The 27,235-nt window shown below is 42.9% G+C and overlaps 1 protein-coding gene and 1 non-coding gene across 3 annotated transcripts in view; one reads left to right on the top strand and one right to left on the bottom strand.

Moving 5' to 3' along the window:
• Positions 1-27,235, top strand: part of rhbdd3 (rhomboid domain containing 3) — a 35,400-nt gene that overhangs the window by 3,388 nt on the left and 4,777 nt on the right. The window contains exons 2-5 of one of the 2 annotated variants that reach the window (XM_070887892.1): positions 15,776-15,978; positions 16,315-16,710; positions 18,954-19,110; positions 26,055-26,471. In XM_070887892.1, the coding sequence (XP_070743993.1) occupies positions 15,954-15,978; positions 16,315-16,710; positions 18,954-19,110; positions 26,055-26,471 (995 nt within the window). In that variant the 5' untranslated portion in view covers positions 15,776-15,953. The remainder of the gene's footprint in view (positions 1-15,775; positions 15,979-16,314; positions 16,711-18,953; positions 19,111-26,054; positions 26,472-27,235) is intronic. The other variant, XM_070887891.1, reaches the window with a different exon arrangement.
• On the bottom strand, positions 21,072-21,268 carry LOC139270034 (U2 spliceosomal RNA). Its single transcript, XR_011594394.1, has one exon. It is a non-coding gene; the product is annotated as a U2 spliceosomal RNA (small nuclear RNA).

Genomic DNA, 27,235 nt, shown 5'->3' with positions numbered 1-27,235 from the left:
TCCACCATTCAGTAAGGTCTTGGCCTCAACTCCACTTCCCCGCCCGCTCCCCATAACCCTTGACACCCATGTCATTCAATAATCTGTCTATTTCCACCTTAAATCTATTCAATGATCCAGCCTCCACAGCTCCATGGGGTAGAGTGTTCCAAAGATTCATGACCCTCAGAGAAGAAATTCCTCATCTCCATTTTAAATGGGCGACCTCTTACTCTGAAACTATGCCCCCTAGTTCTAGATTCCCCCACAAGGGGAAACCTCCTCTGCATCTACCCTGTCAAGCTCCCTCAGAACTGTATATGTATAAGATCATTGCTCATTCTTCTGAATAGTGTTCTATAAATGCAAGTTCTCTCATTGTTATTGCATAGATAAATGTGGCAGTAAAGTTATGGACAGCATGGTCCTGCAGACCATAAATTAGTGGGCCAGATAATCTGCCTTTAGTGGTGTTGGTTGAGAGGAATGTTGGCCAGGACAACTACCTCTAGCTTAATTTGTACAAAGGGATCTCGTGCATCCATTTTAACAAATAGATCAGTTTAACATCCGACAATGCAGCACTTTCCCAGTACTGCATTGAAGTGTCAGCCCAGCTTGCATGCTCAAGATATTATATATCTTGCTTTTTAAAGGTCAATCAGGTGTTTTTAATTTGAAAATAGTAACAAACTTATGAAGGATTTTCTATGTAGGTCTTAGTGTAAAGGTATTTGCTAAATAGTTTTTATTTGAAGAGGGAGAAGAGCCGGAACTGTACATCACCACTTGGCACAAATAAGAGACATGATCATGTCCTAGTGCAAGTTATCGCATTCCATTCCATTACCGCGCACCGCCCCCCCCCTCCCCCTCCACAACCCCCGATGTACCATTAATGGCAAAGCCTTCTGCCATCCTGCCCTAGCAAAAACTCTTCCTAACCACCTCTGCCTTGCTACCTCTTTTCCCCCACCCACAAAAACTTAAACTGTGCTTCTGGCCAGCTCCTAGTTTCCCTGCTATCTTGCTCAGGTTTCACCAACAATTTTGAAGCACCACATTAAAAAAAAGACTTAGATTTATATAGCGCCTGTTACGACGACCGGGCGTCTCAAAGCGCTTTACAGCCAATGAAGTATTTTAGGAATGTAGTCACTGTTGTAATGTGGGAAATGCACAATCAATTTGCACACAGCAAGCTCCCACAAACAGCAATGTGATAATGACCAGAAACTTTTTTTTTGTTATTTTGATTGAGGGATAAATATTGGCCAGGACACCGGGGATAACTCCCCTGCTCTTCTTTGCATTAGTGCCATGGTGATCTTTTATACTCACCTGAGAAAGCAGACGGCCTCAGTTTAACATCTCATCCGAAAGACAGCAGCTCCGATAGTGCAGCACTCCCGCAGCACTGCACTGAAGTGTAAGCCTTGATTTCTTTTTGCAATATATTTTGTTTTACTGAAGAAACCCTTCAACATAACAACTTGCATTTATATAGTGCCTTTAACGTAGTAAAAACATCCCACGGCGCTTCACAGTAATGAGTGTTGTCAGTAAAAATTTGACACCGAGCCATAAAAAGATATTGGGACAGGTGGCCAAAAGCTTGGTCAAAGAGGTAAGTTTTAAGGAGGATGGAGAGGCAGAGAGGTTTAGGGAGGGAATTCCAGAGCTTATGGACTAGGCAGCTGAAGGCATGGCTGCCAATGGTGGAGCAATACAAATCAGGGATACTCAAGAGGCCAGAATTCATAAAATGATTACAGCACAGAAGGCGGCCATTCAGTCCGTCGAGCCTGTGCCAACTCTCAGCTCGTCCCACTCCCCTGCCCTTTCCTCGTAGCCTTGCAATTTATTTTCCTTTGGATACTTATCCAACTCCCTTTTGAAAGATAAAATTGAGTCTGCTTCCACTACCCTTTCAGGCAGCGCATTCTAGATCTTAAGCACACACTGTAATTTATTTTTCTTGTATCGCCTTTGGTTCTTTTGCCAATCACCTTAAATCGGTGTCCTCTGGTTCTCGACCCTTCTGCCAATGGGAACAGTTTCTCGCTATCTACTCTGTCCAGATCTCTCATGATTTTGAGCACCTATCAAATCACCTCTCAATCTTCTCTGCTCCAAGGAGAACCACCCCAGCTTCTTCAGTCTGTCAACGTAACTGAAGTTACTCATTCCTGGAACCATTCTCGAAGGTCATCACATCCACCCTAAAGTGTGGTGCCCAGAATTGGACACAGTATTTCAGTTGGGGCTGAACCAGTGTTTCATGCAGGTTCAGCAAAACTTCCACACTTTTGTAATCTATACTTCTATTTATGAAGGCCAGCAACCCGTAAGTCTTTTTAAACTACTTTCTCAACCTGCCCTGTCATCAACAATGATTTATGCACACATACCCCCAGGTTTCTGTTTGTGCACCCCCTTTAGGATTGTACTATTTAGTTTACATGACCTCTCCTCATTCTTTCTTCTAAAATGCATCACTTCACATTTTTCTGCGTTAAATGACATCTGCCACGTGTCTGCCCATTTCACCAGCCTATGTCTTACTGAAGTCTTATCACTCGCCTCCTCACTGTTCACTATACTTTCAAGTTTTGTGACATAGGCAAATTATAAATTGTGCCCTGTACACCCATGTCCAAATCATTAATATACATCAAGAAAAGCAGTAGTCCAAGAACCAACCCCTGGAGAATACCAGTGTATACCTCATTCCAGTCCGAAAAGCAACCTTTCACCACTACTCTCTGCTTCCTGTCATTTAGCCAATTTCATATCCCGTTTATTCCATGGGCTTCAATTTTGCTGGCAAATCTATTATGTGGCACTTTGAACACCTTTTGGAAATCCATGTACACTACGGCAACCGCATTACCCTCATCAACCCTCTCTGTTACCTCATCAAAAAACTTAATCAAGTTGATTAAACACAATTTGCCTTTAACAAATCCGTGCTGGCTTTCCTTAATTAATCCACTCCTATCCAAGTGACTTATATTTTGTCCCCGATTACTGTTTCCAAAAGTTTCTCCACTACCGAGGTTAAGCTGACTGGCCTGTAGTTGCTGGGTTCATCTTTATATCCTTTTTTGAATAGTGTAACATTTGCAATTCTCCAGTCTTCTGACACCATCCCCGTATCTATGGAGGATTGGAATATTATGGCCAGTAGCTCTGCGATTTCTGCCCTCAATTCCCTTAGCATCCTAGGATGCACCCCAGCCGCTCCTAGCGGTTTATCTATTTTAAGTACAGCCAGTATTTCCAATATCTCTATCAATTTTTATCCTCTCAAGTGCCTCCAGTACCTCCTCCTTCACTACGTCTATGACAGCATCCTCTTTCTTGGTGAAGACAGATGCAAAGTACTCATTTAGTAGCTCAGCCATAGCCTTTGCCTCCATTAATACATCTATTTTTGGTCCCTAATCAGCCTCTCCTCTTACTACCCTTTTAATATTTATATGCCTATGGAAGACTTTTGGATTACCTTTTATGTTGGCTGCCATTCTATTCTCATACCCTCTCATTTACTTTCCCACTTCTCTGACCTTTCTGTATATAGCCTGATTCTCCGATGTATTTGCAACCTGATGTGTCGTACGTGCTATTTTTCTGCTTCATCATATTCACTTTGTTTCATCATCTAGGGATTTCTTAGTTGCCCTACCTTTCCCCCTCATGGGAATGTACCTCGACTGTGCCCAAACGATTTCCTCTTTAAAGGCAGCCCATTGTTCCACTTTTTGCCTGACAATCTTGGATTCCAGTTGACCCAGGCCCGATCCGTTCTCACCCCACTGAAATTGGCCTTTGCCCGGTTAAACATTTTTACTCTAGATTGCTCCCTGTCCTTTTCCATAGATAATCTAAAATTTATGATACTATGATCACTGTTCCCTAAATGTTCACCTACTGACACTTGCTCCACTTGATCTACCTCATCCCCCAATGCTTCCTCCCTCGCCGAGCTGGAAACATACTGATCAAGAAAGTTCTCTTGTACACACTTCAGAAATTCATCCCCTTCTCTGTCCTTTACACTATTATGATCGCAGTCTATATTAGGATAGTTGACTCCCCCCCATTATTACTACTCTATAGTTTTTGCACCTCTCTGTAATTTGGAGGAGGATAGAAATCCTGGGGGGTTGTATGGCTGGACGAGGAGAGAGATAGGAGGAACGAGGCGATGGCGAGGTTTGAACCCAAGGATGAGAATTTTAAAAGAGAGTTGTTGATGGTCCGGGACCCATTAGGGCTACATAATAAACCAATGAGCTTGAAGGAAGTGAATTATGTAGTCTTAATGTCATACCACACGTGTTCAAGACTGGAGATTGAAATACATGTAACATCCTGCATTTATATTGTCTTTAATTTATATCATGGGTTTTTATAAGCTCTGCACACCCTAAAGTGCCTCACAGCCAATTTAAGTACTTTGGAAGTGTAACACAGGGAAATGTGGCAACCAATTTATGCACAGCAAGATCTCACAAATAGTATTGAGATAATCTGCTTTTGGCAGTGTTGGTTGTAGAATAAATATTGCAGGACACGGAGAACAAACTCTTCTTTGATTAGTGCCATGCTTTTACGTCTACTTGAGCAGGTATCTGGAGCCTCACTTTAACAGGCTAGAATGTCTACCAATTAATTGTTTTTTCAGTTGTAATTTTTATTTTTGACAGCAGAATACATAAGTTGCACATATTTATAGGCTCATCAGTTATATAATTGGATTTAAAAAATTTACTCACAGAATTCCTTTTATTGTACTCCCATTTGCACATTACCTACCTGTGTCTTGGGCCTGGGATCTGCATTACGTTCTCTCCAGCCTCACTTGTACTCTCATTGACTTCTCCTTGTAGTGCAGCTCAACTGCATGTTACTGGGGCTCTATTGTACACAATTGTGTAAGGTTTCAGAATCACTTATTCTTTTTGTGGCATTTTTCCTCTGGCATACCCACTTGTGCAATCTTTCTTTATTCCAGTTCCCTACCTGCTAGTCCACATTACCAACTCCACTTTCTTACCTGCCCACCCACGTTACTGATCTTTTAGTTTCCTACCTGCCCACCCAGACTACCAATGTCCTGTTCTGTAGCTGGCCACACTCATCCCTTCCTTCAAACTGCCAAACTAGAAATATGCAGAAGAAAAAACATGACAGGAGGTAAACATCAGACTGCAAAAGCACAACAGGAAAGAGGAGAGGAAAATAAGCAAGCAGGAAAGGATCGTCAGCAAGAAGTAAACAACCCAAACATTCCCGAGTCAATAGATGTTTCCATAGAGCCACTTGATGGGAAGTGACTTGAGATAGCCTTAGGTTGTTGAACGTTCCCTCTCAGTCTGCCAATCACAGCTCTTTGAATCGGGTTTGGAATGAGGAAATTGAGAATCCAATATTGCCCAGTTAAACTGCAGTGTTTGGTAAGTAAGGACCACTGACTAAGTGTTACTAGTCCATAGGATCAGTGAATGTGCCCGAACATTTACTTCCCACAAGAAAAGATTCTTGTTAGAGTTCTTTACAAAGTACACCAACAAATATTTGTCTATAAGGCACAGTAAATCTATTTTTTGTATCTTTGCTGTTGGAACAATATATTTTATTTTTGGACTGTGATCCAATGACTTTTGTATGCAACTAGTTATCTGGGTAACAATTGTGAAGCTTTAATTTCAACCATTGACAGGCATAATGATTCCACCAGTTGGAAGTGCGGAGCTTCAGCGGCAACCCCTTACCTCTCTGAAGCTTCTAAACCTTGTACCCAGCTTCCAGGAAAAGTACTCCAGTAGCTGTTGTCCCAAGCCTCAGTTTCCGCTTCAGTTAGCTGGATATTAGCCTTCAGTGTGGTGGAAAAACAACTCGCAATTATGCCAGCTATTTTGATATTCCAAGTATTCAGGTCCAGGGTTATGTATCAGGCTTGCGTATCAATTTGGCAGAGTGTGCCTGTCATGATGCTGACTCCTCCAGATTATAGGATAAGGCCCTTGATAGGTCGGAACAAAACAAAGGGGAGAGAGAAGACCAGAGAAAAGTCAAGAGGCAGGTCTCCTGTCACACAGGGGCACTTAATGGCTTCAAAACCCATGAACAGTTTAAAAAAAAAAAAATATATATATTTATTGAAAACTGCAGAATGATGTGAAGAAGTTATATGTGGAAATGGAAAGACATTAGAAGAATAAGGAAATGAAATGGCTCCATAAAGCTGTGGAAAGACAACAGATAAGACTTGCCCCATTGTCTTGCGTCCAGTTTTCTTCTTCATTTCGCATTATTTTGGAGTGATTTTTTAGCCCTATGTCCCTGCTTGCACCCCCTACATTTTGAACTATAGTCAGCTGTATGCTGCCTTGCTTCCCCAATCTGCTGCAACAATCTCAGCTCTGCACTTTGGAATTCTCTTCCAAAACCTCTTCACCTTGTTGCCTCATTGACGGTGCCCATCTCTCCTCCTTACTTCTGCTCAAATCGAAATCCTCCCCTCTCCATCTCCATTTTTTGAAGCCTCTTGGAAAATTTTGCTACATTAAAAATGTATTATACAAATTCAAGTTGTTCCTCAGCTCAAAGCCAGCTTCATGGCTGCAGTAAATGTATTTGCCTGAAGATATTGAATTGTTAAAAACAGAAAATGCTGGAAATACTCAATAGGTCAGGCAGCATCTGCAGAGAGTGAAACAGAGTTAACGTTTCAGGTCAATGATCTTGGGGTACAGTTACAGGAGTGCAAATAGCCTTCTGGTACCTTGCACAAATGGGCATTTCCCTTTGAGCTGGACAGTAAATGGTGGAAAGTTACTGGGGAAAGGAATATCATAGTCGAACCTCTGTATTAGAGCATACAGCAGTGTTTCAGAATGGGCTTAGGGCTGCTTCAAACTAATTAAGGTGCTGTGGTATAATCGATATCTTTTGAATTAATGTTCATATTGCCGCCCACTGGTTTTCAGGAACATGCCATGAAATATTAAAACTTTGAGTCTCCCAAGTGACAGTTACACAGGCATGATTTTTTTTAAGCCAATGATCTTATTGAAAGTTGGATCAATGTAGTTTTTGGTACCAGACAGGATTGGACTTGGTCACGATGCCCCCACAGTTAAATGACAGCTCGTCTTTCTATAGCATCATAATGTCAAGGTATAATTGGAAGAGTTAGACGTAACCAAAGAGATGGTTGGATATATAGGTTTGTTGAAGCTAAAAGCCTGAGGTGCAAGTGAGAAACATGAGGCAGAGGGAGCTCCTCATGTTTAATGTAGGGCTGAGACACCTGAAAACTTTACCACCAATAATGCAGCAGAGAGAAGGATGGTGTACAATAAACTGAAGGGTTTGGGACAGGACATTAAACTTGGAGATCATGGAGGTGGGATGGGCAAGGCTGTGGAAGGATTTATGATGAGGACAAGGATTTTAAAATTTTGTTGGGAAATAAGGAACAAGGATTGTTGGGTAGGCAGAACAGGTAGCAGAATTTTAGCTAGGTAACAGTTTAGGAGTATTGAGGTAAATTGCAATGCGACAACTGCTGCCCTGGCTCATATCAGTTCCTGGAAAAATCATGCTACAAGTTCTGCACTTTCAAAAGGCATTTTAAGTACCTCATAAAAGTTGAAGACTCGTAAATTTGGGGATGAATTAGCCAAGTGGATTGTTAACTAGCTAGATAATAAGAAACTTGAGTGACCGGGGTATTGCCAATTCTACTCTTCTGATTGGACAGTGAGGATGACCCAGGTGTCACCAATCAAAATCAAATTAAAAGTGCTCTCTTTTTTTTTAAAAAAAAGGGGCACAAACAATAAAATCCAACTATAAATAAAACCAAAGGAAACTTAATAAATTAGAGACATTGGGCTGGAAATTACCCAGCCTGTCGTTATTTGATAAATAACATCATTTTAGTGAATAAATAATAAAAATCACTTTTTTTTTTAAAAAGGGGATAAAATACATCTGTGTTAAAAATGGCGATCGACAATTTTAGCCTGAGGCCTATCAACGCCAAAAATACAGGCCCTGGAAGGGGAGAACACAAAAAAAATTGCAAAAAATCAAATCACAAAACATTTACAAGACCCTTAACTAAATAATTGCTGCAAAAGAATTAATAAAACCTTTTAACTTACCTTGTTTTGCAGGTCTTCCTACTTACTGACGTTTCTGAGGCAGCAACGGCAACTTTTCTCGTGCGTTTTCTTTTCATCCCAAAACAGGTTCACCGAATGGCCAAACTTAGGCGGTGGGGTTTATTTTCACGTTGCACCAGGCAATCCACTTTCTACCATTATTTTCAAAACGCCATTCTTAAGGTTTGGGGAATTTGGACTACTTCATTTTAAGAAGCAAAAAGCACTTTTAACGCAAAAAAATTGCATTAGGCTGTAGAAATTCTAGCCCATTGTTCCTTGTGGCTACAATGCATGCCAGTCCCTCCGGTGCCCATCGGTTGCAGAAGAGTTACCGCCCATTCAACTCTGTGCCATCTGTATTTTAAGAGGGCTAGCCAGAAATTTCTAAGAAGCAAACTGGATATCAATACTTTTCATAAAAGCCATATTTACCATGTGTCTCATGATGGAGGTGTCAGTTATTAAGATATTTAATGAATTGTCATCAACAAAGCAAATCTTAGAAATAGAGGTATGATCATTCTCTTCCCCCTTCCAGTTTTGGTGAAAATCTTTATTGACGGCAATTAAAATGAGTGGTGTTCAAACTGGGAGCATGAACCAGTATAATCTTCAACGGATCTTTTCTAGTCTACAGACATGAACTGAATTGATACCGAGCCACATAGAGATATTGGGGCAGGTGACCAAAAGGTTGGTCAAAGAGGTAGGTTTTGAGGAGTGTCTTAAAAAGGAGAGGCAACAAGGTTTGGGGTTGTAATTATAGAGTTTAGGACCTAGGCAGATGAAGGCACAGTAGGTCAATGGTGGAGCAATGGAAATTAGGGATGCACAAGAGGTCAGCATTGGAGGAGTGCAGAGTTCTCGGAGGGCAGTAGGAGCTAACAGTGAAGGGAGGGGCAAGGTCATGAAAGGATTTGAACACAAGGATGATAATTTTAAGAGCAGGGTGTTGCTGGACCAGGAGTTAATGTAGGTCAGCGAGCACAGGGGTAATGGGTGCACGGGCCTTGATGTGAGCTTGGATACGGGCAGCAGAGTTTTGGATAAGCTCAAGTTTCTGGAAGGTGGGAGGCCAACCAGGAGAACATTGGAATAGTTGCCTCCTCAATGAATGGAATGCAGTCTCAGATTCTCTCCCTGTTGGTAGGTTTTGCCTTGTTTTCTCACCTATACTGTCCAGAAGACTGGTTGTCAGTTTCCAGATCTCCATCAGTGAAAATGGCAGTGATTCAAAACAACACATCTGAGATTTCCTTCCCTACTCAATGTAACTCAGATTAGCAACTGAGGGATCAAACCTGTATGCTCTCACTACTTTGACATTTTGTGTTAGTGCTCCATTACACTGTCTAATTATTCTTAAGCCTATATTACTCCTTTAAAACCTCATGTTATCACCTTGCTGGACTCCCTCCATAGAATTCCTTTATCCAAGAGAAGAGATGGACTGCTTGTTCTCATCCACTGGCAATGTTGCTTTTGACCAGCTGTCAGGAGTTAAAAGAGCATGATCCTGTGGAGAATACCATAAGCTTTTTTCCCTCTCTTGTGAGGAGATGGTTGACCAATCATCATCAACTTCCTGTGGTAGTGCTGCTGATTTGGGGAATGAAACCTGAACTATGTTAGTGATGCAAATTGCTCATTAAAGTGACATTTATAAATTTGCTGACAACGCAAATCATATAGAATGCATCATGCAAAGCTAGTCAGTTGAGCTAATGATTGCATTTATTTACATTAAACATAATTTCCCCAAGTGAAAGTAAAAGCAAAATTGACAACAAGATGAACCATTGTATTTTGAAGAAAAGTGCCTGGAAGTATTTGTAGTCATTTTTTTAAAAAGTCAATTAGTGTAAGGTAGTGATTGATTACACAAAGACAAGAAGCCTTTTGGCCCTAATCACCTTTAATAGCTCCACAGATTCTTTCTATGTTTTTGTGATGAGTTGCAAGTACATGGCATGAATTAATTATTACTTTTGGCACGAGGTGTGAATTGGGATATAGACATCAATAGTTTGTAAAACAAAAGCAAAATACTGTGGGTGCTGGAAATATGAATTAGAAAATGTTGACAAATACTCAGCAGGTCAGGCAGCATCTGTGGAGTGAGAAACAGAGTTAATGTTTCAGCGCGATGACCTTTCATCAGAGCTGGAAGATGGTAGAAATGAACAGCTTTTAAGCAAGTAAAAGAAAAAGGAGAGGGGGAAGGAGAGACAATGGGAAAAGGTGATAGGGTGGAGGGCAGGAGCAATTAAATGACAAAGGGGATGATGGTGCAAGGCAGAAGGGGTGGTAATGGATAAAGTAAAGAAACAAAAGATGGGTCCAAAGGAGGTGTAAATGGTAACAGCAGATTAGCAACGGTGGAGGGAAGCATGGCAAATCTGGCAAGGAGGAGAAGGCTCCTATTGCTTGGGAATGTGGCGGAGAAAGGTGGGTAGACCCCAGGCATGTGGACATGTACCGGGATCCCTACCCCAAGCACTAGCCCACACCTCCTCTACTCCCAGTCGCTCTGGTGCTGCCAGCCTTCATTACTAGCATCTGCTGTCCAGGAAAATGGGAGCAGTGGTTAAGATCTAAAGTTGTTAAACTCAATGTTAAGGCCGGAAGGCTGTAAAGTGCTTAATAGAAAGATGAGGTTGTGTTGAACTTCACTGTTACAGTGTAGGAGGCCGAGGCCAGAGTGGTCAGAATGAAAATGGAATGGACAATTAAAGAAAGAAAGACTTGCATTTATTTATATAGCGCTTTTCACGGCCACCGGACATCTCAAAGCACCTTTCAACTATCTTAATTGCTAACCAAAAATCAAGTGCCCCCTAATTAAAGGGGGGCACTAAAACCGACTAAATAAACCACTTAAACTTTTGACGTTAATGGATCAAATTAAAATTTAGTTGCTGGGGGTGATGATGCACTCCAGTCCCTCCGGCGCCCACCTCTCACGGAAGGCCGAGAGTGTACCAGTGGACACCATGTGCTCCATCTCCAGGCTCACCCTGGCTCGGATGTAACCGCGGAAGAGAGGCAGGCAGTCGGGCTGAGCAACCCCCTCGACCGCCCGCTGCGTGGACCGGTTGATGGCCCCCTTGGCCATGCCCAGGAGCAGTCCTATGAGGAGGCCTTCCGACCTGCCTGCTCTCAAAGCGCTTTACAACCAATGAAGTACTTTGGAGTGTAGTCACCGTTGTAATGTGTGAAATGCGGCAGCCAATTTGCGCACAGCAAGCTCCCACAAACAGCAATGTGATAATGACCAGATAATCTGTTTTTGTTATGTTGATTGAGGGATAAATATTGGCCAGGACGCCAGGTATAATTCCCCTGCTCTTCTTCGAAATAGTGCCATGGGATCTTTTCGTCCACCTGAGAGGGCAGACGCGGCCTCGGTTTAATGTCTCATCCGAAAGACAGCACCTCCGCCATGCAGCGCTCCCTCAGCACTGCACTGGAGTGTCAGTCTAGATTTATGTGCTCAAGTCCCTGGAGTGGGACTTGAACCCACAACCTTCTGCCTCTGAGACTACCCACTGAGCCACAGCTGACACTGTCAAAGGACTGGAAGCTCAGGGTCACACTTGCGGTCCGAACAGAGGTGTTCAGTGAAGCAATCCGCGTTTTGCCTTCCCAATGCAGCAAATACAGTATATGAAGTTTGAAGAAGTACAAGTAAAACTCTCCTTAATGGATGTGTAGACCTGCTGGAAGAACAAAACATTTTTTATGTTTGGCAGCCCTCCATAAAGTATGCTTCTAAAGGAGTGGCCGAAGGTAGTGTTAATAAAGTACATACAGGAGGAGTAGGGTTTTCTCCTGGAGTCACCAGGAAGTGAAGATTAATCTCAGGGACACTGGCGAGCAATGTGGGAAAAAAGTCATGGGAACATTTTGTTTATTAGTTCTAAAAATATTGGAGATGGGGAATAAAGGCTGCTTAACTAGAGGGAGCAGTTGGAGATGGCAGGTCATGTGATGAAACATCCAGGAATACATCCAACAAAAGTTTGCAACCCTGTACAGTAATGGAGGGGAAGGGCATTTTGACAAAGTGCACTGTGCTATTTTTAATCTGCAAACAGTTGTTAAACCAGCAGTAATTAATGCTACTTCAATTCTCCATCCAACTCCCACTCTGACCTCTCTATTTTTGGCCTTCTAAACTGTTCCCCTGAAGCTGAAGGCAAGCTTGAGGAACAACATATTTTTCTATTGTACTCTGCAGCCCTCTGGTCTCAATATTGACTATTAACGACTTCAGTCCTTAACTATAACTCATATTTGCTCTCTGGTAAGAGATGCTGGCAATGCTGGCTTTTCAGGGAATGTGGAGAAGGAGTGGATTGGTGCATGAAATAAAATAGACTATTGTTAGAGGCAGGTAAATGGAATTAAGGTGCAGATCAGCCAGGTTAAAATTGTGTGGCAAAGCAAGCTCAAGGGGCTGAATGGCCTACTGCTAAAGATTTTAAATAAATCCCCATATATGTCAGAACCAAGATTTGTTCATTATTAATTGATGTATTAGGGATTATGTACAAGATTATGCATCAGAGTATTGTTCCCTGAAGTAGGGGATGAACATGTACTGTGGAGATGTCCTCATGGAATCATATATAGATATATATAGATGGGGCAGGAATCATTTATAGACCCCGGATGGAGCACTTTGCATCTGTATTCACCAAGGAAGAAGATGCTGCCATAGACATGGTAAAGGAGGAGGTAGAGGAGATACTGGATGGGATAAGAATTGATAAAGACGACGTAAGAACATAAGAAATAGGAGCAGGAGTAGGCCATAAGACACCTTGAGCCTGCTCTGCCATTCAATAAGACCATGGCTGATCTGATCTTGGCCTCAGCTCCACTTTCCTGCCTGTTCCCCATAACCCTTGACTCCTCTATAGTTCAAGCATCTGTCTATCTCAGCCTTGAATATATTCACTGACTCAGAAAGATACTAGAAAGGCTGGCTGTAATTAAAATAGAGAAGTCACCAGGACCAGATGAGATGCATCCTACGATGCTGAGGGAAGTGAAGGAAGAAATCGCGAAGGTACTGGCCATAATCTTCCAATCCTCCTTATAAATAATGAGGAGAGGAAATATTGCTTTGGGAGTCTCGTGTTAGTTCGTTAGATATATTCAAAAGGGAGTTAGATGTGGCCTTTACGACTAAGGGGATCAAGGAGTGGAGAGGAAGCAGGAATGGGGTACTGAAGTTGCATGATCAGCCATGATCATATTGAATGGTGGTGCAGGCTCGAAGGGCCGAATGGCCTACTCCTGCACCTATTTTCTATGTTTCTAAACTAAAGGGGGTACATGAACACGTGCACAAATCATTAAAGGTGACAAGGCTGGTTGAGAAAGCAGTTAAAAAAGAGGATGGTGCCAAAGGAGTGGAGAATTGCAAATGTTAAATCATTGTTCAAAAAAGGGTGTAAAGATAAACCCAGCAGCTATAGGCCGGTTAGTTTAACATTGGTAGTGGGGAAGCTTTTAGAAACAATAATCAGGGACAAAATTAACAGACACTTGGACAAGTGTGGATTAATTAAGGAAAGCCAGCACAGACAAGCCAGCAAAGTTGAAGCCCATGGAATAAAAGGGACAATGGCAGCATGGATAAGAAATTGACTAAGTGGCAGGAAATAGTGATGAATGGTTGTTTTTCGGACTGGAGTAAGGTATACAGTGGTGTTCCCCAGGGGTCGATACTAGGACCACTGCTTTTCTTGATATATATTCATGATTTGGATCTGGGTGTACAGGGCAAAATTTGCAGAAGACACAAAACTTGTGAAAGTACAGTGAACAGTGAGGAGGATAGTGATAGACTTCAAGATGACATAGACAGGCTGGTGGAATGGGTGAACACATGGCAAATTAAATTTAATGCAGAAAAGTGTGAAGTGATACATTTTGGTAGAAATAATGGGGAGTGGAAATATAAACTAAAGGACACAATCCTAAAGGGGGTGCATGAACAGAAAGACCTAGGGGTAAATGTGCACAAATCATTGAAGGTGGCAAGGCTGGTTGAGAAAGCAGTTAAAAAAGCTTACGGGATCCTGGGCTTCATGAGCAGAGGTATAGAGTACAAAAGCATGGAAATTATGATGAACCTGTGAAAAACATTGGTTCGACCTCAATGAGAGTATTGTGTCCAATTCTGGGCACCGCACTTTAGGAAGAATGTGAAGGCCTTAGAGAGGGATGAGGGACTTCAGTTACGTGGATAGATGGTGAAGCTGGGGTTGTTCTCAGAGCAGAGAAGATTGAAAGGAGCTTTGATAGAGGTGTTCAATATCATGAGGGGTTTGGACAGAGTAAATAGAGAGAAACTGTTCCCACTGGCAGAATGGTCAAGAACCAGAGGACACAGATTTAAGATGATTGGCAAAAGAACCGAAGGTGTCATAAGAATGTTTTTTACACAGCGAGTGGTTAGGATCTGAAATGCACTGCTTGAAAGGGTGGTGGAGGCAGACTCAATCACTGCTTTGAAAAGGGAGTTGGATAAGTACCTGAAATAAATTTTTTTGCAGGGCTACGGGGCAAGGATGAGGGAGTGGGACTAGCTGAACTGCTCTTGCAGAGAGCCAGCACGGGCTCGATGGGCCAAATGGCCTTTTTTCGTGCTATAACCATTCTACGATGGGCTTAATGGCTTTTTCTCACTGGATTTTCTTACATTCTTTTAGGCTAAGACTACTGTAGGGTAAAAGTTCAGAAGTCCAAGAGTATCCAGACACTGTATCTATTTGGATAAGTAATAGATCTTAATCATCATTAATTGCATGTGTATATTGTTAGATAAAACTAGTGCAGTTGTTTATATGGGGAGGCAGAAGCAAAATCCATTGCACACTGATTTAATAGAGCATTGTGAATGTGAAGTACTACTTCATGATCAAAAAAGTTACGAAACAAACATATCCTGAAGCCTCTCCATTGAAGTTATATAACATTTACAGAATAGTTACCTAACGGCCCTGCAACCACTATTATTTCAGAGCAAAACAAGAAAGAAAAAACAAAGTTCAGCAAAAAAAAAGCAAGTTTAAGTATCTCGGGGACTCTAATGTCTGTAAAGTACCACACATTCAATCTCTGGATTTTGCTGAGTTAGCTGACCTCGGAGAGCTGGACGTTGGGTTAATACAATTGGTGTCCGCATTTCTGGGTTAGCGAGGAGAAAATTGGCCAACATTCCCAGTCCTGATCACTATCCAACAATGCTTGCTGGCAGTGTGAATGTTGGGTGGGGATGGGTGGGCTTGACTTTTGTACCTCTTGTTGGGAATGGGGAGGCAACCACTGAAGTATTCCCAGCAAGCAGTCAGTGCCAGAATATTTGGGTGGGGGGAAGGAAATTCTGTATTGCTGAATTGTAATAGTAACTGGATGCAAGATTCTCCCCATTTGACTTTCAATAATGTTGTTTTAATGCTAGTGTGTTGTTCTGTGGGTGATGACAACGTTCCTCCAAATGGTTGTTCTTCCTGTTTAAGCCTAGTAATGTTGATAAGCTTCTTGTTTGAGAGTCACCACAGCTTATCTTTACCTACACATAATTCACTTTCCACCAGGGAAAGATCCTAGGGGCCACCAAGTAGTGGTGGGAGCCCTGGCCAATTTGATCCTCTTTTGGCTCAGGGACACGAAGGCTAGTTGTGCCTCCCCCACCAGTACAACTGCCTGAGAAGTGCAAGTTCAGGATAGACCAGACACGGAACCTATTTGTGTCCTTCAGCACTACATCAGGCAATGTTTTTGCTGCCTGCCCCAATGGGTGAGTTGAACTTAAAACTGGGCGCATTATTGATATTAGCTTTTGTGGACTGTTTAGGAAAGAATGATGGCAGTATGTTGTTCTGTGGCTGATGACAACTTTCCTCTAAATGGCTGTTCTTCCTGTTTAAGTCTAGTTAAGTCAGTGACTAATACCATATCGAATGGTGCCAATGCCATTTTGTTCACAATCACGATTTTCTGTATACCCCTGCAGTTTAGCAGTATCTTGACATTATTGCCGAAACATATAATTTGGAAATGTGCTGAAGTATTAGTAATTTGCCTCATTAGTAGATGTAAATTAACTATCTTCTATTCTGTTTTATTCCAACAGTGTACCGCTTACTGGGCTACTGTTTTTCCCATGGCAATATCTTTACTTTGCTCGTCAACGTTGCCTTGTTAGTTGTCCTGGGCAGCCGTCTGGAGCAACGGTTGGGCACCATTCGATATCTCTACCTCTCTGTCCTTTTTGCTGTTTTATCTGCACTTCTTTATCTGCTGTTGGTAAAACTACTAAGTTTTGATGAAACCCCAGTGTGTGGTTTCACAACTGTTCAATTTGCTATGGTGACACTAAGCTGCCGTAGTTCTGAAATGAAAAGGACCGTCACTGTAGCTGGAATTAGTACAGCAGCTGTACCTTGGATACTTCTCCCAGTTGCCTATCTTGTTATCCCGGGTTCATCCGTACTTCTTCATATCTGTGGAGTTATTGTTGGGCTGATCTGTATCCTTTCTGTTAGTTGCAGTACAGTAGGTTAAAACTCCGGTAAGCTCTCCAGCTATTCAGTTGGTAACAGTAGAGATGTATAACCAAACAGTTTCCAGGTTGGACTCCCAGTCAGCGTTTTTTAAATTATATACAGCAGATGTGAACATTTCTTTCAACTGAAATGTAGTTTTAATGGCGATTGTTAAAAGCACTGAAGGTGATCCAGGAGGATAGGCAGCAATTCAGAATTGTACAGATTTTTTCCAAATGTTTCTCTCACCCCTCTTGAACCTACTGGTATGAACTTTGAAGGAGGATTTGGGACATTCCCTCTGGAATATTTAGAATTTCACATTAAAAATGGTACATTCTGGTTAATTTCAAAATTGATAGATTTTTAATCTAAAACAATTATAGGAAACATAAATGACCTTTTTTTTTAATCCCGATTGAACAAACCCAGCATATCCTCACTTTCCAAAGCTAAATGAGTAAGCACTCTGCCCAGTAACCAGAGATGCATTTTGTCCTTTTCCCTGATACTCCACACTGCTGATACTTGCTCCTACTCCTTCCTAATGCTTTACTTTGCTCCAAGAATGGAGTACGTGTCCCTCACCGTGGCAGGAATTCCCGACACAATCCATCATGATGTCACAGGATAATGATGGACAAAGGAGGCCATTCAGCCCATCTTAATTCATCTATTCAAAGTGCGTTAAAAATCTCTTTGCCCAATTGTTTCTTAACTGATTCTAGGGTTTTTGCCTCTACAACTTTATTCCACACATTGATCACTCTTTTGTGTGAAGAAGAATTCCACGATATCAGTCATGAAATTGCCTTTCACTAGTTCAAGAATCCCAACCTGCTGTCCACAGCAGAGAGTGTCATCCTAGCCCAAAGCAACAGTGTTGGGTAACATATGAAATTAGGACGCAGAATGAGAAGAGTGGCAGGGAAAGGGGTGGCTGTGATCTCCTGACCAGATCCCTTGAGGCTGGAAATTAGCTGTTGCAGCATGACAACTGATTTTGCTGCCTCAAGAGCAGACACTTTGTACACCAGCCTACCCTGCTGATTATATCTTGGGAGCTTTTCTGTCTCATTAAGAACATAAGAAATAGGAACAGGAGTAGGCCATACGGCCCCTCGAGCCTACTCTGCCATTCAATAAGATCATGGCTGATTTGAAAGCAGAGTAGAGAATGCGGGCTGCACTCTTCACAATCCCCTCAGTATGACCGAAGTATCAAATTGAAAGGTCTGTTTGTATGTTAGATATTACTGCCATACTTTTGGAAGTTAGTCTGGGATTTGATATGAACTTTTAGTTCTATGATTATATACTGAAACAATTATTCTATATTTTGCAATTGAGAAATAAAATAGAAAGGAAACATTTGATATTTCAGCTGATGCATAACATGGTAGAGGTATTACAGCCAGAGGTGTCTCATGTAAAAAGAAAGATTTGCATTTATATAGAACCCTTCACAACCAAAGTGATTTACAGCCAATGAAGTACTTTTTGAACTGTAGTCACTGTTGTAGGAAACGCGGCAGCCAATTCGTGCACAGCAAGCTCCCACAAATAGCAATGTGATAATGACCAAATAATATTAATTGTTATGTTGATTGAGGGATAAATATTGGCCAGGACACGGGGGAGAACTCCCCTGCTCTTCTTCGAAACAGTGCCATGGGATCTTTTACAAGAGAGCAGACGGGGCCGTCATTTAACATCTCATCCAAAAGACAGTGCCTCCCTCAGTACTGCACTGGAGTATCAGCATAGATTTTTTGTGCTCAAGTCCCAGGAGTGGGGCTTGAGCCCACAACCTTCTGACTCAGAGGAAAGAGTGCTATCCACTGAGCCACAGCTGACACAATGTAATACATTGCCAACTGTCTTTGAAGAGTGCTTCTAGTTGCAATGTATTGCACCATGTGTGAATTTTCAGGTGAGATGGAGAGAAATTGTGATCAACCCCATGGCATAAAAGATATCAAACGACCTGCTATATAAATATTTACTCCTCTAAAGTACAATTTTCTTTAATTATGTGCATTGCTTAATAAAATCTTTGTTTAGTCTGTTAACTCAGTGGGTATTTTTTAATTATGGAGTGCAGTCATTTTCATGAGCTCAGAAATATATTCATGTAAATAAGAGATGTAAATTTAGATATTCAGAATCTTCCACACCCATATACAGTTTTACTGCTTTGAATGTCCTTGACACTATTTTTATTCAGATAGCTATAGATTTTTCTTTTGCCTGGAGTTGTCAGACTCAGTGATAGAATCTGTTGAAAGACTGGCTATCTGTCGATTCCTGCAACTTAGCTCCTGGATTCCATTTATCTTCTCTCCAGTACAATATCAGCTTCCTGTTAGAAGTAACATTGAAAGGTGAGCAGAATATTTTAAATTAGTTGTTTAGGACTTTCTGTCCATATATAATATACAGTAAAAATGTTGTGTAAAAGTAATTTTTATGTACAAGTTTCACTCTTCCCCACTTTATGGTTACCTGTTGAATACTCATATGTTAAAGTACAATATTGAATTGTGCTTTTCTTTGCAGCACATTTTATTTTGTAATTTTTAAAGACTGTGATTCACTTATATTTAGGCTATTCTTGCATTATTATTGTCCGGGAAGATGGCTGGGCAACTTGATCCCAACCCCTTGCAAATGCTTTTCAAACAGGCTGCAGGCAGTTCTACAAGAGTGGCTGTCTCTCAGATTTCTCCCTTGGAAGACACATCTGGTGGCTTTTTAAGAGCAACACGCCTGAGATTTGGAACCTTTTGGCACATTTTTGACCCATGCCAATACTCCCTGAAACTCTCCTATAGGTCTTGACAGCTTGCTGCGGTATGGTTCTGTGGGTGCTAGGTGCCCTCTGATAGCTTGCCTGTGAATATGTGACTCAACCCCCAATTGTGTCCTGCCCTCTGGCCACACACACGACTTCCAGCAGAAGCCAACTGTTGCATTCCTATTGCCTCTTCGGCTGAAATCTACCTCAACAAAGACTGAGCATCAATCTTGAGGTGGATATACTCACAGAGCCATGGGTAGAACCTCTGCATGGTTATCTTTGGAAAAACAGTGCATGCACTGTTTGCACGGGTACCTTTTTGTTATTGTGGGTTCTTCTTCCAGGCACTGTAGCCAGTACAACCACTCCTGACTTGTAACTGTTATGCTATTTTATTGGAATAAGATAAAGTTACTGCAGTTTTCAATTATTTTACATCGTACGTCTTCTTCACAATGACACTATAACACTTCTGACCCCAGAGCTGCATTCATTGCAAAATACAAAACCACAAGACAATGACAGCATAGAATTTTGCTAGCTAGATATTCTGCTTACAAAATGAAACTCAGTAAAGAATGCACTGGTGTGCAAGTTGCTCTCCCATAAATAACTGGATAATATAAACATTTCACCTGCTGAAATGTTTTAATACACAGTAGCAACCTATACCTATCAGGGTAAGATTGATTCCATACACATTTTACCATCCATCTTGCTCCTGTTCGTGGATTATTGTGTGCAAAATGGCTCCCGTGTTTGCCCGCATATTACCAGCCACTAAAACAATTCATTGTATCCGAAACATTTTTGATTTCTTTCTGACGGATGGATAATGGGCCATACAAATTCAACTCTTGCTTTTTGTTCTAATTCTGTACCGTTTATTTTTTTTATCCAGTTTGAGTTAATTATCCTATGAATAAATTGGGAACTTGACAATTTAAAAAAACAACTTTTTAAACTTGTATAATTGAACATTTTTGTAAAAAAAAAAGTGCTGAAAACAATTGCTGTTTGGCACCACCATGTGTAGGTAAATAGATCCACAAATCTTACAGGGAATTAGCTGCTGAACATACAAATCAGATTAAAGAGAAATTGCAAGCCAGGATATGCTGACACGGCAGGGTCACAAACGGTAACTTAATATAAATGTTTGTCAGTTTTCAGCGAAACCATTAGGTGGGCTATCCCACCATGGTTTAAAGCTGCTGATTGCGGTCACCCTGGTTTGTAGCTTGGTGCTACTACACCAAGCAGTGAAGCAGAGTAGGTTTATCTGCTCTTCTTAAAAAGACTTATCCTCACACACGATGGAGATAAAAAATAGCTTGTACAGAGGTAATCGTAAGGGACGCCACAGTAGTTTAGTACATTGTGGTATACTTTAGCCAATTTTTAATTCCCTGAGCACATATTTTTTTTTTTTTTTTGAAATTCGTAGCCAATCGTTCCAATTCTTTGTCAAATCACAAACGCCAGAGGTCACCTTGCACATGCCAAGGATCACTCTGCGCCAATGCTCTTAGCCAAAAGGCCTAGAGCCACTGCACCGTTCCTGGAAGTACTGCAATACCAGGTTCGTGCCATGGAGGTGGATGGGTCAAGCCACCCCACCCACCTCCTGTTTCCAAAAAAGCAAGCATATACCTTCCTGACCAGGGAGAAACCACCCGGAGGTCATGGTGGCTGGTCAGGTCAGTTACGCATGATCTTAGCCAAAAGGTCCCTGAGCACATATAAAGCAATGGGACAGAGAGCAGACGTGTGCCCCCAAATTCCTCGCGTTCGAGTCAGCAGCAGCAAATTTTGAATTCTACACACTTTATACAAATGCTGTCCCCTCTTCCCTGACGCTCACTGACTCTATATCTTGGGAGGAGGTGGAGGGGCGGAGAAATTTTGAATTTTCACATTAAAAGGAGGCATTAATGGGAATGTTAAACACTTTTGCTTTCGCAATTGATAAATTTGTAAAATAAAAAAAAGCAACGATTTGGGTTTATCCAGTCAACAGATGAACCTGATCATCTCTTGTCCAAAGATTACCGTAACAATTCCTCTGCCCACTTCACAATGCCACTACACTCCCCCCTGCAGAGACACTTCCTGCTCCTCCCACAGTTCACAAGAGTACTCTACACTTCTTAATTCCCCAGTGTCATCAACCCAAACAAAAATAATCTAACGAAAGTTCCCCCTTTTTAAAGGGGCTCAAACAATAACCCCCAAATCATACATGAAATAAAGTAAACTTATCAATTTAAACAAGTATACAGATTGAGTGTCCGAAATCCAGACTTCCAAAATTTGGAATGTTCGAGAATGCAGAAACCCGATCCATGGTGGGGTCGTCCGGAAACCGGAAAATGGTCCGAAATCCAGATTTCCCCGACCTTGCCCCGGCCCGACCTCACCTCATACCGCGGCCGCCCGACCTCACCCCCTTACCTCGGTCGCCCGACCTCACCTCCTTACCTCGGTCGCCCGACCTCACCTCCTTACCTCGGTCGCCCGACCTCACCTCCTTACCTCGGCCGCCCGACCTCACCCCCTTACCTCGGTCGCCCGACCTCACCCCCTTACCTCGGTCGCCCGACCTCACCTCCTTACCTCGGCCGCCCGACCTCACCTCCTTACCTCGGCCGCCCGACCTCACCTCCTTACCTCGGCCGCCCGACCTCACCTCCTTACCTCGGTCGCCCGACCTCACCCCGGCTCTCGGCCACCCGACCTCACCTCCACCTTACCTCGGCCGCCCGACCTCGCCCCCCGGTCGCCCGACCTTGCCCTCGGCCGCCCGACCTCGCCTCCTTACCTCGGTCGCCCGACCTCACCCCGGCTCTCGGCCACCCGACCTCACCTCCACCTTACCTCGGCTGCCCGACCTCGCCCCCCAGTCGCCCGACCTTGCCCTCGGCCGCCCGACCTCGCCTCCTTACCTCGGCCGCCCGACCTCACCCTGGCCCTCGGCCGCCCGACCTCGCCTCCTTACCTCGGTCGCCCGACCTCGCCTCCTTACCTCGGCCGCCCGACCTCACCCTGGCCCTCGGCCGCCCGACCTCGCCTCCTTACCTCGGTCACCCGACCTCACCTCCTTACCTCGGTCGCCCGACCTCACCCCGGCCCTCGGCTGCCCGACCTCGCCTCCTTACCTCGGCAGCCCGACCTCGCCCCGGCCCGCCCTCGCCTCTTACCTCGGCCGCCCGATCTCATCCCCCGCTCGCCCGACCTCGCCCCGGCCCAGCCTCACCCCTTTACCTCGGCTGCCTGACCTCACCCTGGCCCTCAGCCGCCCAACCTCGCCTCCACCTTACCTCGGCCGCCCGACCCTTCCCGACCCCACCTACCTCGGCCCAGGCAAAGACATTCCGAAATCTGGAAATACCTGGAATCCGGAACGTCCTCTGTCCCCAGGTTTCCGGATTTCGGACGTCACATCTGTATTATTTTCTGTGTAGACTATGCCTTCCGATGCCCACCGGTTGCGGAAGGCCTCAAGCGAACTGCCGGACACCGCTCATGGAAGAGGTGCAGGCAGCCAGAGCGTCTAACTTGGACCTGTGGGTGGCCACGTGTGGGCAGGCCTTGGAGCAGACCCACGAGAAGGTCCTTCCTGCCCCCGCACTGGGTGGCCAAATATCAGGAGTGAGGGACAAGAGTACTCTATCTCATTTGCTGTGCTCTTCACTGCCAGTCCTGGCCATAGTTTCTGCCTGACGTTGTTGCTTTGTTCCTGGATATGGGCGGTGCACTGCAGGCAGAAGCTTGAACTTATGCAGAACACAGGCCATATCCAGGGCACAGAATTTGGTCCTGGAACAGCACAGCAGAATCAGGTATGAACTGCACTGAGAAGAGAATCAGTAAATGAAGTGCAGTGATATTCTGTACAAGTCCCTTAGGGGAGCATCCTCAAAGCTGCAGCACAAACTTTCACTTCAACAGCTGATTTGTTGCTTCCGGGGACTAAAAAATATATGCCTGATTGCAACTTAGGATATTTTGGGAATCATTGTTTAACATTTGCATTTGGACACTTGGCACTAATTGTGGTTGTCTGATTGTGTGAATAAAGATTTAGGGTTCAATTTTCCCCAAAGCTTTTTTTTTGGTGTACTTGAAGAGTTGCCCCCAAAAAAGTGAAGTGCGCCCCCAAAAAAATGTTCTAAGTTTCCCCGTTGGATTTCTTTATTTTGGCACAGCCTAACCTGTCCTTCAGTTTTGGGGGTGGAGCCTTGATCTGTGCCAAAAAGATTGGGTTGCCACGGTAACCAGGGGCACAATGCGAGCTGAGGATGCAAAGTGAAACATACAGCCAGCTCCCAACACATTAAAACACATTGCATCAACTTAAAAACATATTAAAATATATTGCAGCAACTTACCTCCAATTATTAAAGCCGGTCCCGCTACCCCGCCCCTAGCCCAGGCCGAATCCCCGGTCCGCTCCCCTAGCCCAGGCCGAATCCCCGGTCCGCTCCCCTAGCCCAGGCCGAATGGCCACCCGGTCCGTTCCTCTTCCCCTATCCCTGGCTGAATGGCCTCCTCCCTCCCGGTCCCCATACCTAACTGCACCCGAAAGGCTTACCCCCACCAACCCCACCCCCACCTCTCTCTCCCCCTCTCTTTTGCCTTTCCTGCTGCTGCTGTAACGGCATCTGCTGCACTTATCTGTGCCGATTTCCTTCCCTGTGCCTATTTCTTTAACTCTCCAGAAGGCTTTTCTGCAGAGGCTATATACGCTGGCCTAAGCAGAACTGCTCAGCTGGCCAAACTTGCCTAAATGGCTAGAATTGGCGTGGGTGACAGGTTAGCTGGAAAAAAAAGTACCTAAAAAAAATCGGAACTAATTGAGTTACACTGGTGCAAATTGATCAGGGAAACTGTGGTTTTTTTTTTAAACTTAGGACAAAAAAAGCAGCCTGCTCCAAAAAAAAACGGTGCAAATCACTGGGTAAAATTGAGCCCATATATTGTGGAGAGCTTCACAGATGAGTCTGATCCTGCACTTATCTGTCACTTTTCTCGCAGAAGGACACTGGATAACGATGAGAAACAGAACCTTGGCTGACTGTTTTTCTATCTGTCTCTCCAGTCCAGGATACTGAGACCAGTTATAGCATCCCAACTGAGATCTGGCAACTCTGTAAAGAATATGGAGTGAGCCTGGGCTCTTTGTGGTCTGTATAGCTCAGTACCACACTGGGCAGTAGATGTATCTACCAAGTGATTGAGAACTTGCAGTTGCATTTTAAAATAAAACATTTAGAATCATATAGCACAGAAAGAGGCCATTCAGCACATCGTGCCTGTGCCAGTTCTGTGAAAGCTTTGTAATAGTTCCCTGCTCTTTCCCCATAGCCCTGCAAAATTTTCCATTTCAAATATATATCCAGTTCCCTTTTGAAAGTTACTATTGAATCTGCTTCCACCACCCTTTCAGGCAGTCATTCCAGAGCATAACAACTCGCTGCGTAAAAAAAATGTCTCATGACCTCCCTGGTTCTTTTGCCAATTATCTTGAATGTGTGTCTTCTGATTACCGACTCTCTTGCCATTGGAAACAGTTTCTCCTTATTTGTTCTATCAAAACTCTTCATAATTCTGAACACCGCTATTAAATCTCCCACTGATCTTCTCTGCTCTAAAGAGAACAATCCCAGCTTCACAAGTCTATCCATATAACTAAAGTCCCTCACCCTGGTATCATTCTGCTAAATCTCCTCTGGACCCTCTTCAAGGCCGGGTCACTTTCCTAAAATGTGGTGTCCAGAATTAGACAGAATACTCCAGCTGAGCCCCAAGCAGTGATTTATAAAAATTTAGTATAATTTCCTTGCTTTTGTCGCTACCTAAAAAGGCAAGGATCCTAAATATTTTTTTTAACAGCCTTCTCAACTTGTCCTGTCACCTTCAAAGATTTGTGTATGTGAACTCCCAGGTCTATCTGTGCCTGCACCCCCTTTAAAATTGTGCCATTTAGTTTATATTATCTCTCCTCATTCCTTTTACCAAGCTCTTGCCTCCGTGTCAAATTCTATCTGGCATGTCTCCTCCTCACTGTTTACTATATTTCCCAATTTTGTCTCATCTGGAAACTTTGAAAATATGTCCCCTATACCCAAGTCCAGGTCATTAATATATATCAAAAAAAGCAATGGTCCTAATACCGAGCCCTGGGGGACACCACTCTATACTTCCATCCAGTCTGAAAAACAATTGTTCACCACTTCTCTGCTTTCTCTCTCTCTTGGCCAGTTTTATATCCACACTGCCACTGCCCCTTTAACCCAATTTTGCTAACAAGGTTAATAGAAACCATGTAATGACTGAAAGTGCTCTAATTTATCCAAGAGTTGATAGAGATGCACGCTATATTCCCTGTGAACCTCATGAAATATTCTATCATTAATCTTTAGGTTTGACCTGTGAATTATTACTAATTATTTCAGCTTTGGTTCAACCATCATGAATATTTTCCAAAAAATTGTATCGTGCTCCATGTTACATTCACATTTGCAGGTTCCATCCTATACCAGAGGTCTACCAAACTCGTGCATCCTCAGTGGTGCATTTAACAGCCAGCGCTGACCATTTTACAACGAGAGAAAGCTACAATATTGAAACAGATTCTCAGTGGAGCGCATCCTCCAACCAGACATTGCCTTCTTCACAGCTTCACACTGGATCAACGCATACCAATTACTTACAGGCAGACCCATACAACCCATATAGTTCTACATATCCGAGACAATTGGATCCCAGCTATCACCTCTCTGAATTTTATCACGTGAATCCGGATATCTACGCTGCTGCTGCTCGTGGCCTTCTCACAGATGAGGACCTTTTGCATGCTGGTGTTGTTGCCTCCTTACAAGAATCTGGAATGGACCAGCACAGTAAAGTGGAAGTATCTAAATCTTCCGTGTCTTCACTCCGGTAAGAAGCTAGCAATAAAAGATTATTAGGCACTCAGTAAATACTATTTACAGAAATATTTTTTTAAAATCATAAGTTCAGGCAGGGTTATCAAGGAGCCAAATTCAGTTATCAGCAGTTACTATTGTCCTGAAATCACATCACCACAGGAAAGTTTCCCATCTGATCTCAACAGACAAACTTCCAAAAATAGTTAGAATCGTAAAATTGCGTTTTGTTTGTTCAATTGACTCTGGTTCTATTCATGTGCAGTTTTACATGTTTATTGTCACGATTATAAATCCCAAGTTCATAAACCAGTGCCTTTCAATATTTTCTGCGTTGGGGACCCCTGTAAATATTAAGACCACAGTGTCGGCTACCCAAAGGAAACCAGTACGACAGCACTATATCCAGCAACAGAAATAATCTGGTTAGCTAGTCAACAAATACAGAAGTATTCAGAAATTTAAAGGGCCCACAGACCTATACACTAAACAACATCTGCTTACTAGACGGAACACAATTTCATTGTTTCCTATAGGCATTATTTGAGTGTTTTATCTTGTATAAAAATTAGTTTCAAATTTCCAGTTAACAAGATTTTCTCACAAACACAAGTTGATGATTTCACAGTGCTTGCTGCAAACTCAGCGTACTATATTTGGAAATTAGAAGTTAGGTATCTTTAAATTGTACATTCTCTTAATTTAGAGTACATGGCTATTTAAACACAAAACAATTCTTAGGCATTTGTTCATCACAATCCATATTTATAATGGGTA

This window comes from Pristiophorus japonicus, chromosome 8, assembly GCF_044704955.1.
Source record: "Pristiophorus japonicus isolate sPriJap1 chromosome 8, sPriJap1.hap1, whole genome shotgun sequence".
Taxonomy (NCBI): Eukaryota; Metazoa; Chordata; class Chondrichthyes; family Pristiophoridae; genus Pristiophorus; species Pristiophorus japonicus.
The sequence above is the reverse complement of the archived record's forward strand: the minus strand, read 5'-3'. Positions and strand labels throughout refer to the sequence as shown.